This window comes from Pongo abelii, chromosome 5 (genome assembly GCF_028885655.2).
Source record: "Pongo abelii isolate AG06213 chromosome 5, NHGRI_mPonAbe1-v2.0_pri, whole genome shotgun sequence".
NCBI lineage: Eukaryota > Metazoa > Chordata > Mammalia > Primates > Hominidae > Pongo > Pongo abelii.
Window position 1 is genome coordinate 64,784,686 of NC_071990.2, and position 18,040 is coordinate 64,802,725.

Sequence of the window (18,040 nt, forward strand, 5' to 3'; positions counted from 1 at the left end):
TGCAAATCAAAATTGTGAGGCTCAAGTCATCCTACAGGGCTTCTAAAGGAAAAGAGGGTCCAAAACTCTAGATGGCTAGAGCTCCTCTGGGCTTGCATGAGGAACGACCTTACATTGATTAAGATGTGAGCTTTTATGCTCTCCTGTGATCAAATAACCTGCCTCACCATGCTGTCTTACTTCTGCTTTTCCAATTTACCATAATACTCCCAAAATAACCCCTTTTATAAAGGGTCATTTTAATTGTCTGAGTTCCCTCTTAATACTAACAGGGAAGAAGCAAAACTTTAACCACTTCTTACCAATGCATGAATGACTAATATTGTCTCAAATGTGTTATCTCTTTAGTTCACCCAATTCAAAGCCATGTTTGGAGATTTCTGTAGCCAGAAGCAGAGTCTGAAAGAACTACGTCTCCAATAATGGAAATTGAAGAACAGGGACACTTTTTGAGAGTGATAATTTGGAAAAAGAATGTATTTTAGCACTCCACACAATATAACACAGGCATGCTTGTCAGCATGCTTCATTTTTAAACTAACTCTGATAGAGGATGTTTTCTGATTGTGATTCATTATTTGTAGGATGGTATATTTTATATAGCACAAAAAAGATACCCTTTATAAGTAATGGCCCATCTTAATTGGGATATAACTTAAAAATTCAATAATCTGTAAAAGAGTGAAGTAGAATGTAGGAATGTGAAGCAAAAACAAAGGAAGGAAATATAGTGCAGCCTTGATTAGATTATTTCAGTTGGAAATGATACCTTTTGGTGTGGTTATTTGAACAAGTTATTTGAAAAATCACTACTGCTATTTTACCTGCAATTGTTAATGTGATAGTTTTTCACTGCCTTGGATGGAATGAAAGATCTCCAGTTATTTATTTCTATAACTTCTATGCAGCCAGTAAAATTCTTGACTGGTACAGGCATCTGAGAGAGAGAGAGAGAGAGAGAGAGAGAGAGAGAGAGAGAGAGAGAGAGAGGGGTAGAGAGAATTTAAATGATTTTCTTGAATATATTATTCTTGCTTCAAACTGGTCAGGGTGTGCAACTGGATTTGGAGGCTGATTTGATTTATTCAACTTATTTATAGTACAGTAATTCAAATATTTTCATAAATATCAATCCAAAAAGTAATAGGATTTTTCCATATCTTGGCTATTACGAATAATGCTGCAATGAACATGGGCATAATTATAAAGAAATTATGTTTGTGTACACACAAACACAATTCTATTCAACCTTATAAAAGAAGGAAATCCTGCCATTTGTTACAACCTGGATGAAACTGAAAGATATTATGCTAAGTGAAATAAGTTAGACACAAACATATGTGATTATCTCACTTATAGGTAGACTCTAACAAAATGAACTCAAATACACAGAAATAGAGACCAAATCTGTGGTTATAAAGCCTAGGTCTGAGGCTGTGTGTGGGGAGAAAATGGGCAGATTTAGGTCAAGAGATACAAAGCATCAGATATTTAGAATAAACAAATCTACAGACCTAATGTATAACATGAGGATTATAGTTAAAAAGATTGCATTGTATTTGGGACTTTTGGTGAATGAATAGATTTTAGCTGCTCTTGCTATACACAGATGAAAAATGCGTAACTATATGTGATAATGGATGTTAATTTGCTTCACTATAGTTACTATTTTACTACCCATATGTATCTCATAACATCATGTGGCCCAAACCTTAAATATATACAATAAAATTTATTTTAAAAATTAGTAGGAAAGAATGTCACCTTATTCATCAAAAGTTACTCATGCCTATATATCTTAGTACTGTATAGATTACATAGTCACTAATACTTAAAGAAAAAATTACATAATTACAGTAAATTATCAATAAAAAATGGAAGAAAAGCTAATACACTCATCCTTCCCATCAAGGCACTACATTTTTCCATCTTTGGCCTGTTTCTTGCAGTTTTTTCTCTCAGACATTAATTACCTTGCCCTATCTGCAGATATCAAAACGTTAAGAAGAATTGCTCTTCTAGGGACCAAAGCTAACAAAGTAATCTATAAAGATTTGTGATATATTTTACATGCCTTTTGTTTCTGCAGCCTGTCCTCCTTAGGAATAAGTTGGGGAAAAATGATAACAAAAAGATGCTAAGGGTCCAAGAACAAGAAGAGAAGTACATTGAAGAACATTCAATTTGGTGAACAAAAATAACCTAATCATCATGAGCATACAATATTATACTAGTAATTACATGTGTATCTAAATGTATATTTATGAGAAAAAGAGAAAGTAAAAGTGAATACAGCTCAGAATTTAATAGTTAGAAATGAGCATTCATTCAGGTTCTGTCCTCTGATAAGCTCTTAATATTACTAAAAATTTCAAGCTTAGGTGAACCAAATTATGACCAGAGAAACCATTAAACTTACACACTGAAAAATATATTAGTTATCTTAATTTTTGAATTAAAATTATACACTATTTGCATCTCAAGACTTTGTATCTTATTGAATATATTATAAATAATAGAATAAGGCCTTTGACTTGTTTAGAAATTTCAGGATTAATATATTTCACTTTTTAAATCATAGTTTAGAACCTTTGAAAGTTTGCTATAGGCTCAAATGTACTGCAAAGACTCTCACCTGGTAATACTCTGTCAAATGTCAAAAATGACTGAACTAGAAAATAAAACAATATTTCACACAGTAAGTTTACAAACAAGTCAAGTAAATTCCAAAGAAACTATTTAACAGAAGCATTTGGCTTTTATATGCTGCAGTTGGGAAAGTACTGATTTGTCATTGTTAAAGTTTCTCTAGCTTTATTAATGTTTTTAATTTTTAGATTTAATTCTTATTTTTACTGCAGTTATATACTTAGTTTTTTAAACTTAAAAATAAAGTTTATGACTATGTCTCCTGAAATATTATAGTTTACTATTAAAAAAATAAAATGGTCTTACAAAAATGCTTTTGATTATAATGATAGTGAATGTTCAAACTTAAATCTGACATAGCTCAGCAATGGCATAAAAGTATGTTTACATTGCAGTACATATTTTTCTCTGTTAAGATCCTTCTTATTCATAGGGATTAAAAAAAGGAGAAACTGATAATGTTTAAATTAATATAAACACACTAGAGAGCTATGAAAAATGGTCTATAAAGGAAATGACTCTATGATTACTCTATTGAGATACTTCTCAGAATTCTATAATTCAATTTCATTCACACATGATGAATTAAAAATGCATATTAATTTATTCACCTTGGGCTTTGAAAAATGGCAAGAAAAAATTTCCCAGCCATTAGCCTTTACATTTGAGTAAATTCAAAATTTCTTTATTTCTTATGTTTTAATAGACTGACCACTTTCTAGTTCTATCACACATTATCTTTTTGCAGTACTGTTCGGAATAGTTATTTAGCTTCCAAATAAATTCCCACTTTTTTTTCACTTTAAGTATACAAACAACCTTATAAAAATGTGAGCAAAGGACATGAACAGACACTTTTCAAAAGAAGACAGACACGTGGCCAGAAATCATGTAAAAAAAAAAAAAAAAGCTCAGCCACACACAGTAGCTCATGCCTGTAATCCCAGCACTTTTGGAGGCCGAGGCACGTGGATCACGAGGTCAAGAGATCAAGACCATCCTGGCCAACATGGTGAAACCCTGTCTCAACTAAAAATACAAAACTTAGCTGGGCATGGTGGTGCACACCTGTAGTCCCAGCTACTCAGGAGGTTGTGGCAAGAGAATTGCTTAAACCTTGGAGGCGGAGGTTGCAGTGAACCAAGATCATGCCACTGCCCTCCAGCCTGGTGACAGAGCAAGACTCCATAAAAAAAAAAAAAAAGCTCAGCATCAATAATTAAATGCAAATCAAAACCACAATGAGATACCATCTCACACCAGTCCAAATGGCCATTATTAAAAGTAAAAAAAAAAAAAAAAAAAAAAAAACAGAAACAAAAAACAATAACAGATGCTGGCAAGGTTGTGGAGAAAAAGGAATGCTTATACACCATTGGTGGGTGTGTAAACTAGTCCAGCCATCATGGATGGCAATGTAGCAATTCCTCAAAGACTTAAAGACTGAAATACCATTCGACCCAGCAATCCCATCACTGGGTACATACCCAAAGGAATATAAATCATTCTATAATAAAGACCATGCACATTTATGTTCACTGCAACACTATTCACAATAGCAAAGACATGGAATCAACCAAAATACCCACCAATAATAGATTGGATAAAGAAAATGTGGTATATAGACACAATGGAATACTACACAGCCGTAAAAAAGAACAAAAACATGTCTATTTCAGGGACATGGATGGAGCTGGAGGCCATTATCCTTAGGAAACTAATACAGAAAAAGAAAATCAAATACCACATGTTCTCACTTAGAAGTGGAAGCTAAAGGATGAGAATAGCTGGATACATAGAGGTGAACAACATGCACTAGGTCTATTGCCTATTGGAGGATAGAGGGTGGGAGAAGGGAGAGGATGAGGAAAAGTAACTAATATGTACTAGGCTTAATACCTGAATGATGAAATAATCTGTACAACAAACCCCCAGGACACCAGTTTACCTATAAACAAACCTGCACATATTCTCCTGAACTTAAAATAAAAGTTAAAAAAAAAACATACTTTAAAAGGTAAAAAAAAGAGAGAGAGAGAGAAAGGGAACTGAGCATATGAGTGACCAAAATGGGAAGACTGGACTGAATGTTTTTTTGTGTACTTTAAGTGCTGGAACCACGTTGAATTTATCATTTATATAAAGTATAATTTAAAAACTCAAAGTTAAAAATCAAAAGAACAAATTTTCTGTAAGGCTAAATTTATCCAATCTTCATTTATTTCAAAGGTTCTTGTTTTTATAATGGTGATAGTTGATAGTAGATACTGTTTTTGGTTTTTATTTAATGTATTTAGTTTTTAAAATAAAAATAATTTATTAAAAAATAATAACGTATATATTAACATTTCATTTTGTAAAACATAAGTGAAACCTGAACTCAAATACAGAGCCTTAATACTAAACTCTAAAGCACATGGTTTTTAGATCATTTCTAGTGTTGGGAAACCTTTTTTCCTTGAATTTGTGTTTATAATAATCAGGTTAATTAGGTTTCTGGTACAGGAGTCTTAAAAGTAATAGAAGGGAAACAAATATACACAATTCATATGACAATTTGTAATGTAAAATATATATAATAGATTAAAGACAAGAAATAATTATCTGCATTAGACTATAAGAATGGTACCATTGCATGGTATCTTCATTAAAAAAAATTGTAGTCACATGTGCTGCTGTGATTTCTCAAATATAGTTCTTATTATTAATCCAGGACAAATAACTCCTGGTTATTTCTAAACAATGTAAAATGGCAATGTAGTATGCCAAATCATAGCACTAGGAATATAATTCATGGTACTAAGCATTAATAATAAAAACAGAATTCTTGAGCTTGCTGGCAAGATGGCTGAATAGGAACAGCTCTGGTGTGCAGCTCCCAGCAAGATCAATGCAGAAGGCAGGTGGTTTCTGCATTTCCAAATGAGGTACCTAGTTCATCTCATTGGGACTGGTTGGACAGTGGGTACAGCCCAAAGCAAGCCAATGCAGGTTGGGGTGTCGGCTCACCCGGGAAGCACAAGTGGTCAGGAGATTTCCCTCCCCTAGCCAAGGGAAGCCGTAAGAGACTATATTGGGAGGAACGGTTCACTCGGCTTAGATATTGTGCTTTTCCCACAGTCTTCACAACCGGCAGACCAGGAGACTCCCTCTGGTGCCTATGTTACCAGGGCCCTGGGTTTCAAGCACAAAACTGGGCAGCATTTTGGGGAAGACACCGAGCTAGCTGCAGAAGTTTTTTTTTTTTTTTTCATACCCCAGTGGCACCTGGAATGCCAACGAGAAGGAACCATTCACTCCCCTGCAAAGGGGGCTGAAACCAGGGAGCCAAGTGCTCTGGCTCAGCAGATCCCACCCCAATGGAGCCCAACAAGCTAAGATCCAGTGGCCTGAAATTTTTTCTGCCAGCACAGCCATCTGAGGTCGACCTAGGATGCTCGAGCTTGGTGGGGGGAGGGGCATCGGCCATTACTGAGGCTTGAGTAGGTGGTTTTACCCTCACAGTGTAAACAAAGCCACTGGTAAGTTGGAACTGTGTGGAGCCCACTGCAGCTCAGCAAGGGTGCTGTGGCCAGACTGCATCTCTAGATTCCTCCTCTCTGGGCAGGGCATCTCTGAACAAATGGTATCAGCCCCAGTCAGGGACTCATAGGTAAAATCCCCATCTCCCTGGGACAGAGCAACTAGGAGAAAGGGTGGATGAGGGGGCAGCTTCAGCAGGCTTAAATATCCCTGACTGACTACTCTAAAGAGAGAAGCAAATCTCCCAGCACATCGTTTGAGCTCTGCTAAGGGACAGATTGCCTCCTCAAGTGGGTCCCTGACCCCTGTGTATCCTGACTAGGAGACACCTCCCAGTAGGGGCTGACAGACATCTCATATAGGAGAGCTCTGGCTGGCATCTGGCTGGTTCCCCTCTGGGACGAAGCTTCCAGGGGAAGGAACAGACAGAAATCTTTGCTGTTCTGCAGCCTCTGCTGGTGATACCAAGGAAAACAGGATCTGGAGTGGACCTCCAGCAAACTCCAGCAGACCAGTAGCAGAGGGGACTGACTGTTACAAAGAAAACTAACAAACAGAAAGTAATAACATCAACATCAACAAAAAGGACGTCCACTAAGAGACCCCATCTGAAGGTCACCAACATCAAAGACCAAAGGCAGATAAATCCACGAAGATGGGGAGAAACCAGCGCAAAAGGGCTGAAAATTCCAAAAACCAGAATGCCTCTTCTCCAAAGGATCACAATGCCTTGCAGCAAGGGAACAAAACTGGATGAATAATGAGTTTGATGAATTGAAAGAAGTAGGCTTCAGAAAGTAGGTAATAACAAACTCCTCTGAGCTAAAGGAGCATGTCCTAACACAATGCAAGGAAGCTAAGAACCTTAAAAACAGGTTAAACGAATTGCTAACTAGAATAACCAGTTTAGAGAAGAACATAAATGACCTGATGGAGCTGAAAAACACAGCAAGAAAACTTCGTGAAGCATACACAAGTTTCAACAGCCAAATCGATCAAGCAGAAGAAAGGATATCAGAGATTGAAGATCAACTCAATGAAATAAAGCAAGAAGACACGATTAGAGAAAAACGAATGAAAAGAAATGAACAGTCTCCAGGAAATATGGGACTATGTGAAAATACCAAATCTAGGTTTGATTTTTGTACCTGAAAATGATGGGGAGAATGGAACCAAATTGGAAAACACTCTGCAGGATATTATCCAGGAAAACTTCCCCAACCTAACAAGATGGACCAACATTCAAATTCAGGAAAAACAGTGAACACCACAAAGATACTCCTTGAGAAGAGCAACCCCAAGACACATAATTGTAAGATTCACCAAGGTTGAAATGAAGGAAAAAATGTTAAGGGCGGCCAGAGAGAAAGGTCAGGTTACCCACAAAGGGAAGCCCATCAGAATAATGATGGATCTCTCGGCAGAAACCCTACAAGCCAGAAGAGAGCGAAGGCCAATATTCAACATTCTTAAAGAAAAGAATTTTCAATCGAGAATTTAATATCCAGCCAACCTAAGCTTCATAAGTGAAGGAGAAATAAAATTCATTACAGACAAGCAAATGCTGAGAGATTTTGTCACCACCAAGCTTGCCACACAAGAGCTCCTGAAGGAAGCACTAAACGTGGAAAGGAACAACCGGTACCAGCCACTGCAAAAACATACCAAAATGTGAAGACCATTGACACTATGAAGAAACTGCATCAACTAACGGGCAAAATAACCAGCAAGCATCATAATGACAGGATCAAATTCACACAGAACATTAACCTTAAATGTAAATGGGCTAAATGCCCCAATTAAAAGACACAGACTGGCAATTTGGATAAAGAGTCAAGACCATTTGGTGTGCTGTATTCAAGAGATCCATTTCATGTGCAGAGACAAACACAGGCTCAAAATAAAAGGATGTGGGAAGATTTACTAAATAAATGGAAAGCAAAAAAAAAAAAAAAAAAAAGCAGGGATTGCAATCCTAGTTTCTGATAAAATAGACTTCAAACCAACAAAGATCCAAAGAGACAAAGAAGGGCATTACATAATGGTAAAGGGATTAATGCAACAGGAAGAGCTAACTATCCTAAATATATATGCAACCAATACAGGAGCACCCAGATTTATAAAGCAAGTTCTTAGAGACCTACAAAGAGACTTAGACTCCCATATAATAATAGTGGGAGACTTTAACACCCCACTGTCAATATTAGATGAATGAGACAGAAAATTAATAAGAACCACATCACACTTATTCTAAAATTGACCATATAATTGGAAGTAAAACACTCCTTAGCAAATGCAAAAGAACAAAAATCATAACAAACAGTCTCTCAAACCATGGTGCAATCAAATTACAACTCAGGATTAAGAAACACATTAAAAACTGCACAACTAAAGGAAACTGTACAACTTGCTCCTGAGTGACTACTGGGTAAATAACAAAATTAAGGCACAAATAAAGATATTCTTTGAAACCAATGAGAACAAAGATATAACAGAATCTCTGGGACACGTTTAAAGCAGTGTGTAGAGGGAAATTTATAGCACTAAATGCCCACAGGAGAAAGTAGGAAAGATCTAAAATTGACAGCCTAATATCACAATTAAAAGAACTAGAGAAGCAAGAGCAAACACATTCAAAAGCTAGCAGAAGACAAGAAATAACTAAGATCAGAGCAGAACTGAAGGAAATAGAAACATGAAAAACCCTTCAAAAAATCAATGAATTCAGGAGCTAGTTTTTTGAAAAGATCAACAAACTAGATACACCACTAGCCAGACTAATAAAGAAGAAAAGAGAGAAGAATCAAATAGACACAATAAAAAATGATAAAGGGGATATCACCACCGATTTCACGGAAATACAGACTACCATCAGAGAATACTATAAACGCCTCTACACAAATAAACTAGAAAATCTAGAAGAAATGAATAAATTTCTGGACACATACACGCTCCTAAGAATAAACGAGGAAGAAGTCAAATCCCTGAATAATAAGTTCTGAAATTGAGGTAGTAATTAATAGCCTACCAACCAAAAACATCCCAGACCAGATGGATTCACAGCCAAATTCTACGAGAGGTACAAAGAGGAGCTGATATCATTCCTTCTGAAACTATTCCAAACAGTGGAAAAGAAGGGAAACCTCCCTAACTCATTTTATGAGGACAGAATCATCCTGATACCAAAACCTGGCAGAGACACATATACAAAAAGAATATTTCAGGCCAATATCCCTTATGAACATCGAGGAGAAAATCCTCAATAAAATGCTGGCAAACCGAATCCAGCCACACATCAAAAAGCTTATCTACCACGATCAAGTTGGCTGCATCCCTGGGATGCAAGGCTGGTTCAACATACACAAATCAATAAGTGTAGTCCATCACATAAACAAAACCAATGACAAAAACCACATGATTATCTCAATAGATGCAGAAAATGTCTTCAAAAATATTCAACAGCCCTTCATGCTGAAAACTCTCAATAAACTAGGTACTGATGGAAAGTATCTCAAAATAATAAGAGCTATTAATGACACACTTACAGCCAATATCATACTGAATGGGCAAAAACTGGAAACATTTCCTTTGAGAACTGGCACAAGACAAGGATGCCCTCTCTCACCACACCTATTCAACGTAGTATTGGAACTTCTGGCCAGGGCAATGAGGCAAGATAAAGAAATACAGGGTATTCATTTAGGAAAAGAGGGAGTCAAATTGTCTCTGTTTGCAGATGATATGATTGAACATTTAGAAAACCCCATCATCTCAGCCCAAAATTTCCAGAAGCTGATAAACAACTTCAGCAAAGTCTCAGGATGCAATATCAGTGTGCAAAAATCACAAGCATTCCTATACACTAATAACAGACAAATAGCCAAATCATGACTGAACTCCCATTCACAACTGCTACAAAGAGAATAAAATGCCTAGGAATACAACTTACAAGGGAAGTGAAGGACCTCTTCAAGGTGAACTACCAAACATGGCTCAAGGAAATAAGAGAGGACACAAACAAATGGAAAAACATTTCATGCTCAAGGATAGGAAGAATCAGTATCCTAAAATGGCCATACTGCCCAGAGTAATTTATAGATTCAATTCTATCCCCATTAAGCTACCATTGATTTTCTTCACAGAATTGGAAAAAAACTACTTTAAATTTCATATGGAACCAAAAAAGATCCCGCATAGCCTAGACAATCTTAAGCAAAAAGAACAAAACTGGAGGCATCATGCTACATGACTTCAAACTATACTACAAGGCTACAGTAACACAAACAGCATGGTACTGGTACCAAAACAGATATATAGACCAATGGAACAGAACAGAGACCTCAGAGATACTACCGCACATCTACAACCATCTGATCTTTGACAAACCTGACAAAAACAAGCAATGGGGAAAGGATTCCCTATTTAATAAATGGTGTTGGGAAAACTGCCTGCCCATATGCAGGAAGGTGAAACTGGATCCCCTCCTTATATCTTATATAAAAAATAACTCAAGATGGATTAAAGACAAGTTTAAGATCTAAAACCAAGAAACTGTAGAAGAAAATCTAGGTAATACCATTCAGGACATAGGCACAGCAAAGACTTCACTACTAAAACACCAAAAGCAACGGCAACAAAAGCCAAAATAGACAAATGAAATCTAATTAAACTAAAGAGCTTCTGCACAGCAAAAGAAACTATCATCAGAATGGGAGAAAATTTTTTAAAATCTATCCATCTGACAAAGGGCTAACATTGAATCTACAAAGAACTTAAATTTACAAGAAAAAAAAAAAACCCATCAAAAAGTAGGCACAGGATATGAACAGACAATTCTCCAAAGAAAACATTTATGCAGCCATGAAATGGATGAAAAAAAAAGCTCATCCTCACTGGTCATTAGAGAAATGCAAATCAAAATCACAATGAGATACTGTCTCACGTCAGTTAGAACTGTGATCATTAAAACGTCAGGAAACAACAGATGCTGGAGAGGTTGTGAAAAAATAGGCACGCTTTTACACTGTTGGTAGGAGTGTAAATTAGTTCAACCATTGTGGAAGACAGTGTGGCAATTCCTCAAGGATCTAGAACTAGATATACCATTTGACCCAGCAATCCCATTACTGGGTATATAACCAAAGGGTTATAAATAATTCTACTATAAACACACATGCAAACGTATGTTTATTGTGGCACTGTTCACAATAGCAAAGACTTGGAACCAACCCAAATGCCCATGAATGATAGACTGGATAAAGAAAATGTGGCACATATAAACCATGGAATACTATGCAGCCATGAAAAGGATGAGTTCATGGCTTTTGTAGGGACATGGATGAAGCTGGAAACTCTCATTCTCAGCAAACTGACACAAGAACAGAAAACCAAACACTGCATGTCCTCACTCATAAGTGGGAGTTGAACAATGAGAACACATGGATACAGAGAGGGGAATATCACACACCAGGGCTTCTCAGGGGGTGGGGGCCTAGGGGAGGAATAGCATTGGGAGAAATATCTAAAGTTGATGATGGGTTGATGGGTGAAGCAAAGCACCATGGCATGTGTATACCTATGTAACAAATTTGCTTGCTCTGTACATTACTCCAGAACTTAGATCGTAATAAAAAACACCCAGAATTCTCACTTTTTTCATTTCAAACATGTTGTCTTACATTTCTAAATATATCTTCAATATATTACCTTTTATTCTACCTCCCTATTAGTATAACACTATTTAATTCTCTCTCTCTGGCATTTGATGGCTTTAGCTCTCATTCCTTTAAAGAAAGTTGAATTCAGTGGATTATCCATACTGTATAAGCAGTTTCCATATTAATAATCAATAGTAGTTACAAAAAGTTTAGACAGAGGGCATTCGATGTGATAATATAGACAGCTGTATACAATATTCCAGATTTACAACTGAAAAATTTTGAAAACAAACACATCATGATTTTTTAAAATCATGTATCTAACCATTTGATGCTATGAAAATACATGAAAGTATGAGAAGTTTTCATGTTTTTATCCTCTTGACATATTAGACACAATTACTTGAAGAATATCTAAATTATTGGTTAACCTGCTATTTAGAAACAATTTTTTTGGAGTTGAAATGCCTTTCCCAAACACATTTTTATTTTTATTTATTTATTTTAAAACTTATTTTAAAATCTATTTTTGTATGTGTGTGATTTTTTATTTAAAAAATTATTATTTATTTTATAGATATATAGTAGGTATAGATATTTGTGGGGTATGTGAGATATTTTGATACAGACTTACAATGTGTAATGATCACGTTAGGGTAAATGGGGTATCTAGCACCTCAACCAATCATCATTTCTTTGTTTTATGAGCATTCCAATTTTACTCCTTCAGTTAATCTAAAAGATACAACCAATTATTGCTGACTTATAGTCACCCTGTTGTACTATCAAATACTAGATCTTATTCATTGTATCTAATTATATTTTTGTACGTATTAACCTTTCTTTTTACTTTTGAATCAGTAAAGTCCTTTCTCTTTATATTGTTATTGCCACTTCTGTTTTTTAATGGTAGTCTTTGCTGTCTACTGTGACTGATTTAACTGATTTAGCCCAATTTAAGTGACTTTTTAGATTAGTGTACTTTGAAAACCAATAAAGTTGGTTTGGAATCAATTAAGAAATAGTCAATTGGTATTACAAAAACAACTTTAATAGTTTCATCTTTATCATAGATTTATTATTTATTTGTTTTTGAAATATATCTTTTTAGCTACCTATCTTATTAGTAATTTGGTAAAAGTTTTAGAAATGTAAAAAAATTGAAATTCTTAAAGCTAGCAATACCAATTGATTAAATCAATGGTTTTCATCCTGTGTTATCTGAGGAACTTATGTTTTCTGAAAGAACTTCGTTTAGCAGGAGGAGAACAACTGTGAATAGGGCTTCTGCTCCCATGTTACTAAGGAACAATTTTACTTGTACGTGCTCTTGATATTGGCTTTCTGCATCAGATTTTTTTAAAACAAAGCTTCTATTGAAAAACTATACCTTAAATTAGGCTAAACCTTTTATGAGAGAAAAATTTCTGAAGATATGTGTGTGCGTGTATGTGTGTGTGTGTCTGTGTGTAAATACAGGCAATCTCAGATAGATGGATGCATGGATGGATGGATGGATGGATGGATGGATGGATGGATGGACAGATAGACAGATAGACAGAAAGACAGAGATTTCCCCTTAAATTACAGAGAATATTCCAGTTAAGCTGCCACAACACCTTTCTTCCCTGCTGCTGCTGATGTTGTGATGTATTATTTTCTCAGTTTTCCTCATCATTGTGCCTCATCCCCACCTGGCACTCTTAATTTGACTTGCAGTTCCAAGTTATTACTTGGTGTCATTTTCCTGACACCTGAAGAGCTTCCTTTAACACATCTTATAATATAGATCTAACTAAAGCACATTCCCTTAGGTTATTTTTTGGCCTAAAAATGTCATTAATTCATACTATTTTGAGTAACATTTTTTGTTGGATTTGGAGTTCTGTGTTGAAGAGTTTTTTGTTTTTTAAAGTCAGCACTTAAAAGATATTGTTCCACTGTCTTCTGCTTTGCATTGTTTGAGATGAGAAGTCAGTGATACATTTTTTTATTAGGTTTTATTAAGATTATTAGATGTATTGTTTGATATTTTTCTTCAATTCTGGACAATTTTGTTATTATTTCTTCAAATAGTTATTCTGTTCTTGTTTATCTCTCCATCTTTTGGAACTCCAATTACTTGCAATTTTTATCTGTTTAGGTCATTGAGTCTATAGGTTGTTGAATCTCTGCTCATTTTTTCCCCACCCTTTTATATCTTTCTTTCAGCATAGTTTCTACTCCTGTCAAGTTTAATGGTCTTTTATTCTGCAGTGTGTAATATATTGTTAAACAAACATAGTTGAGGTATCATATTTTTATCTTTAGATGTTCTACTTGTTTCACTTTATTAGTTGACTTTTTGTTATTTCTATACTAGATTCTTATTTTTTAGTTTCCATTTTTCTCCTATTTTTCTTTCAGTCCTTAGACAAATTGATAATAACAATTTTAAAGTATTTTATGCTAATCATATAATCTCTATGATTTCTTTCCTTACTGGTTTTCTTTGAGTCATTTTTATCCTGAATATTGGCCACAGTTTCCCACAAATTTTTTCCATATTCAATCATGTTTATTGAATTTTGGACATTGTATTATTACTTTATTTTGTATTCTTCCAGATTTTTCCCTATATTCCAATTATTCATGTAAATAAGATATTGTAGTAGCAATTACTCATTCATGGCCAAAAAACCTATATGCTTTTTAAAAAATAAATTCTACTTGGCTTGTAACATAAAATAAATATGCTATTTTTAAATGAAAAATTCCACATGGCTTATAATAATGGAATAAACAGTTTCCAGTACCAAACGCTTACTATTACCCTGATTCCCTACTCAAAAAATTTTCATACTATTTCATAAACTTATTCTGTTATTGACTTTCAAGTTTCTAAGTAATATGTTCATATTTTTGTGTATTACCTTTTAAATTTAACACATTTTTACTTGGCTTAGCGTTTATGCTTCAATGATTACCAAACTTTACAGATATAAATCCCTCTTTTTGTTATTCAAGTACTATGAATACTTATTAATTTTAATCTTTTAAACATTTACAGTCTCTCCACTATCATGTTTAAAATTTACTTTATTGCTCTCCTATGGTGAATCTACTCTAAACTGAATTCTATATGTTACTCAGATTTAGTTTATTCATTTATTGGTATATTCATTGATAATATGATCAAATTTCATTAGTACCAGCTTCAAAATGACTGGAGTATTTGAAAGCTAATAAATAATATAAGGCTGATGTAATTTAGTCCTATACTTTTTTAGCCACAAGCTAAAAGTAGAAAGAATGTGAGTGATATTGTGGTGAGTAAATTAATGACTTTGATAAATTACACATGGGCCATAAAGGAGAAAAGAGAAAAATAAAGAAGGATATTCCATGCTATGAATATTTATTAAATGCCTACTAAGTACTTATTAGTTTCTCATAAATCATTCCAAGGCTTGGGACCTTGGAAAATAATAGATCAAGAAAAAGAGAGAAATTGGTAGGAAGTGCTGATTCTAAGGCCATACGGATGAACTTGGATGTTAATGTAGTGTTTCTGATGTTTAGTTGTTATATAGACTAAGAAAAAATTGGATGGTAATTATTTGTTGTCTATAAGGCCAACTATCACATGTTAGTCTATAAATATCTTAAATGTGGGACTTTAGTAACTTAGTGACAAAACAACTATATAAATATAGGAATATTTTAGTTCATAAAATTTGGTGATACTTCAATCAATTTTATTTTACTTTGATATATTCACCAAGTCGTATGCACTTTGTAATATTTATGTGGTTCAAGTGGATACAGTCTACATGTAGAAGTAAAATAGAAAATAGGTTAAGTCAAATTCCCCATACAAATATAAAATTTATACATGGATTTAACAACTATTTACTAAGCACATACTCTGTAGTAAGCACAGGGTCACCATATATGGTTATGCAAATTGTTCATTGACAAAGAAAGTCTAGCTGATAAAGTGGAGTAGAGTCTGAAAGTTAATCCACATTTTTTCCCCAAGCTGTCTGCTCAGAAAATGTGTGCTTTAAAATATCTGTAAACCTAGAGGGTTTACTTTTTCTAATTCAAACAAAATCACCATATAGCATCTGTGGGGCTAGGTGTTGGTGCAATATCATGTTAGTAGAAATCCAGATAAAGTTCAGTTTAAAAAAAAAAAGGAAATAGACTGATAGATTTCTGTTTCTGATAACAGCACAGTAACTTGTTGGAGACCAAATCTCTTATTAATATGACTAGATATTATTCATATAAAATTATATTTACAGGCTATAGGGAACTACCATGGACGCAAGGACTTGAGGGGCCAATACCTCAGAGAGAAGGAAAGTATAAAGTGTTGATCTTGACATTTCCTCTTATATTTTGAATTTACAAGTGGCAGATGAAATTTGCAGAAGCTGAACAGGAACTTCTATAAGTTTTGTGGTTGAGGTGAAGTATTGAAACTCGGGAGCAAATAATCATTTCTCTGGAGGACTGGAATGACAAAATTACAGGACTACATTTTAAGCTATGTTTCTAAAGTTTTCAGGTCAGCAAGGATTCAAAGCAGCCGAAAGTTTATTCCATGGATATTTGCATCAGTGTTTTTGTTGGTTATTATTTCTTCACTGCAGAAACTGGCAAAGAATGTCTCTGGACAATGGCACTAGAAAAGCCTGAGCAGAATTTTGTCTGTTTCTCTCCAGTTTACTCTCTCAGCAAGAACAGACATGCTCTTTTCCACAGCACAATCTCTACAGCACCTACCCCATCCTCAGACATTCACACACATCATTTCAATGCAGCTATTTGTATACTAATTTCCCATGATTTCTTTATTGTTTAACAGCTTTATTGAGGTAAACTTCACATATCATATATAATTTATCTATTTAAAAATACAATTTAGGGTTTTCATATGTTCACAGAGTTATTCAACCATTACTACAATTAATTTTAGAATAATTTGTCACCCCCAAAAGAAACACCTTACCTGTTAGTAGTTTGTCTGTATTATTTCTTCAATGCTAGGGAATTACTAATATTACATTCTATCCTCATAGATTCACCTATTGTGGACATGTTACACATCCTATGTGATTGACTTCTTTAATTTAATATAATTTTCTTAACATTTCTCTATGTTGTAACATGTATCAGTATTTCACCCCTTTTTATTGCTGAATAACATTCTACTGCATGGATATATCATATTTTATCTATACATCACTTGATTCACCTTTGGGTTGTTTCCATTTTTTGGCTAGTATGAATAGTCCTGCTGTGATGTTTCATGTACAGATTTGTGTGTAGACATATTTGCATTTATTTTGAGAATTATGAGTCATCCAATACATTTTCTTTATACATTTGTGTGATATATTTGGGTTCATGTTTCCCGACTATACTGAAGTATAACTACTTCAGTATAAATCTTGAGGAGGGAGCTAGTAGCTAGGGGCTAATTCTTCACACTGATTTTGGGAAATCAATACATCAAAACTACCTTTAATTGAAAACATCCTAAATGTCCATCTACAAGATCTTACCCAAATAAAATGCTGCACAACTACATGCTGTGAATTGGAGTAGAAATACGTCCATAATGGACATATGGAGTGTACAGTAGATGCTGTGGTATCCATCTAGATCTCCCTCTAGGAGTAAAGGATTTTCACCCTCCTTTCACTATTGGAAATGATGCTGGCAAGTTGACTTTACATTTGAACATTCTTTGGGAATTACTTTAGCCCACAAATGTGGGATAATCTAAGTTTACTCCCGTTTTCTGGGGGCAGTTTACATTTAACAATGGGTCAAAAAGGGACAATAACAGCCTGAACCGATCACCCTAACTTTTGACAGCTCTTAATGGTCAGTCCAGCTACAAACTTGACATGGGATTGTTCAGAGCCTTTGGGACTCCTCCCTAAGTCATTCTAGCAAACCAGCATCAGCCTAATACCAAAATCTGGCAAAGACACGACAAAGAATGAAAACTTCAGGCCAATATCCCTGATGAACATAGAAGCAAGAATTCTTAACAAAATACTAACAAACTGAATCCAGTAGCACATCAAAAAGTTAATTCACCATGATGAAGTAGGCTTTATTTTTGGAATGCAAAGTTGGTTCAACATATGCAAATCAATAAATGTGATTCACTGCATAAACAGAATTAAAAGCAAAAATCATATAATCATTGT

General features: G+C 34.7%; 1 protein-coding gene across 1 annotated transcript in view; it reads right to left on the reverse strand.

Annotated features, from left to right (window-relative positions):
* EYS (eyes shut homolog) overlaps nucleotides 1-18,040 on the reverse strand; it is a 1,986,267-nt gene that overhangs the window by 608,357 nt on the left and 1,359,870 nt on the right. The window contains 1 exon segment of the mRNA NM_001374351.1: nucleotides 825-937. Within this exon segment, the coding sequence (NP_001361280.1) occupies nucleotides 825-937 (113 nt within the window).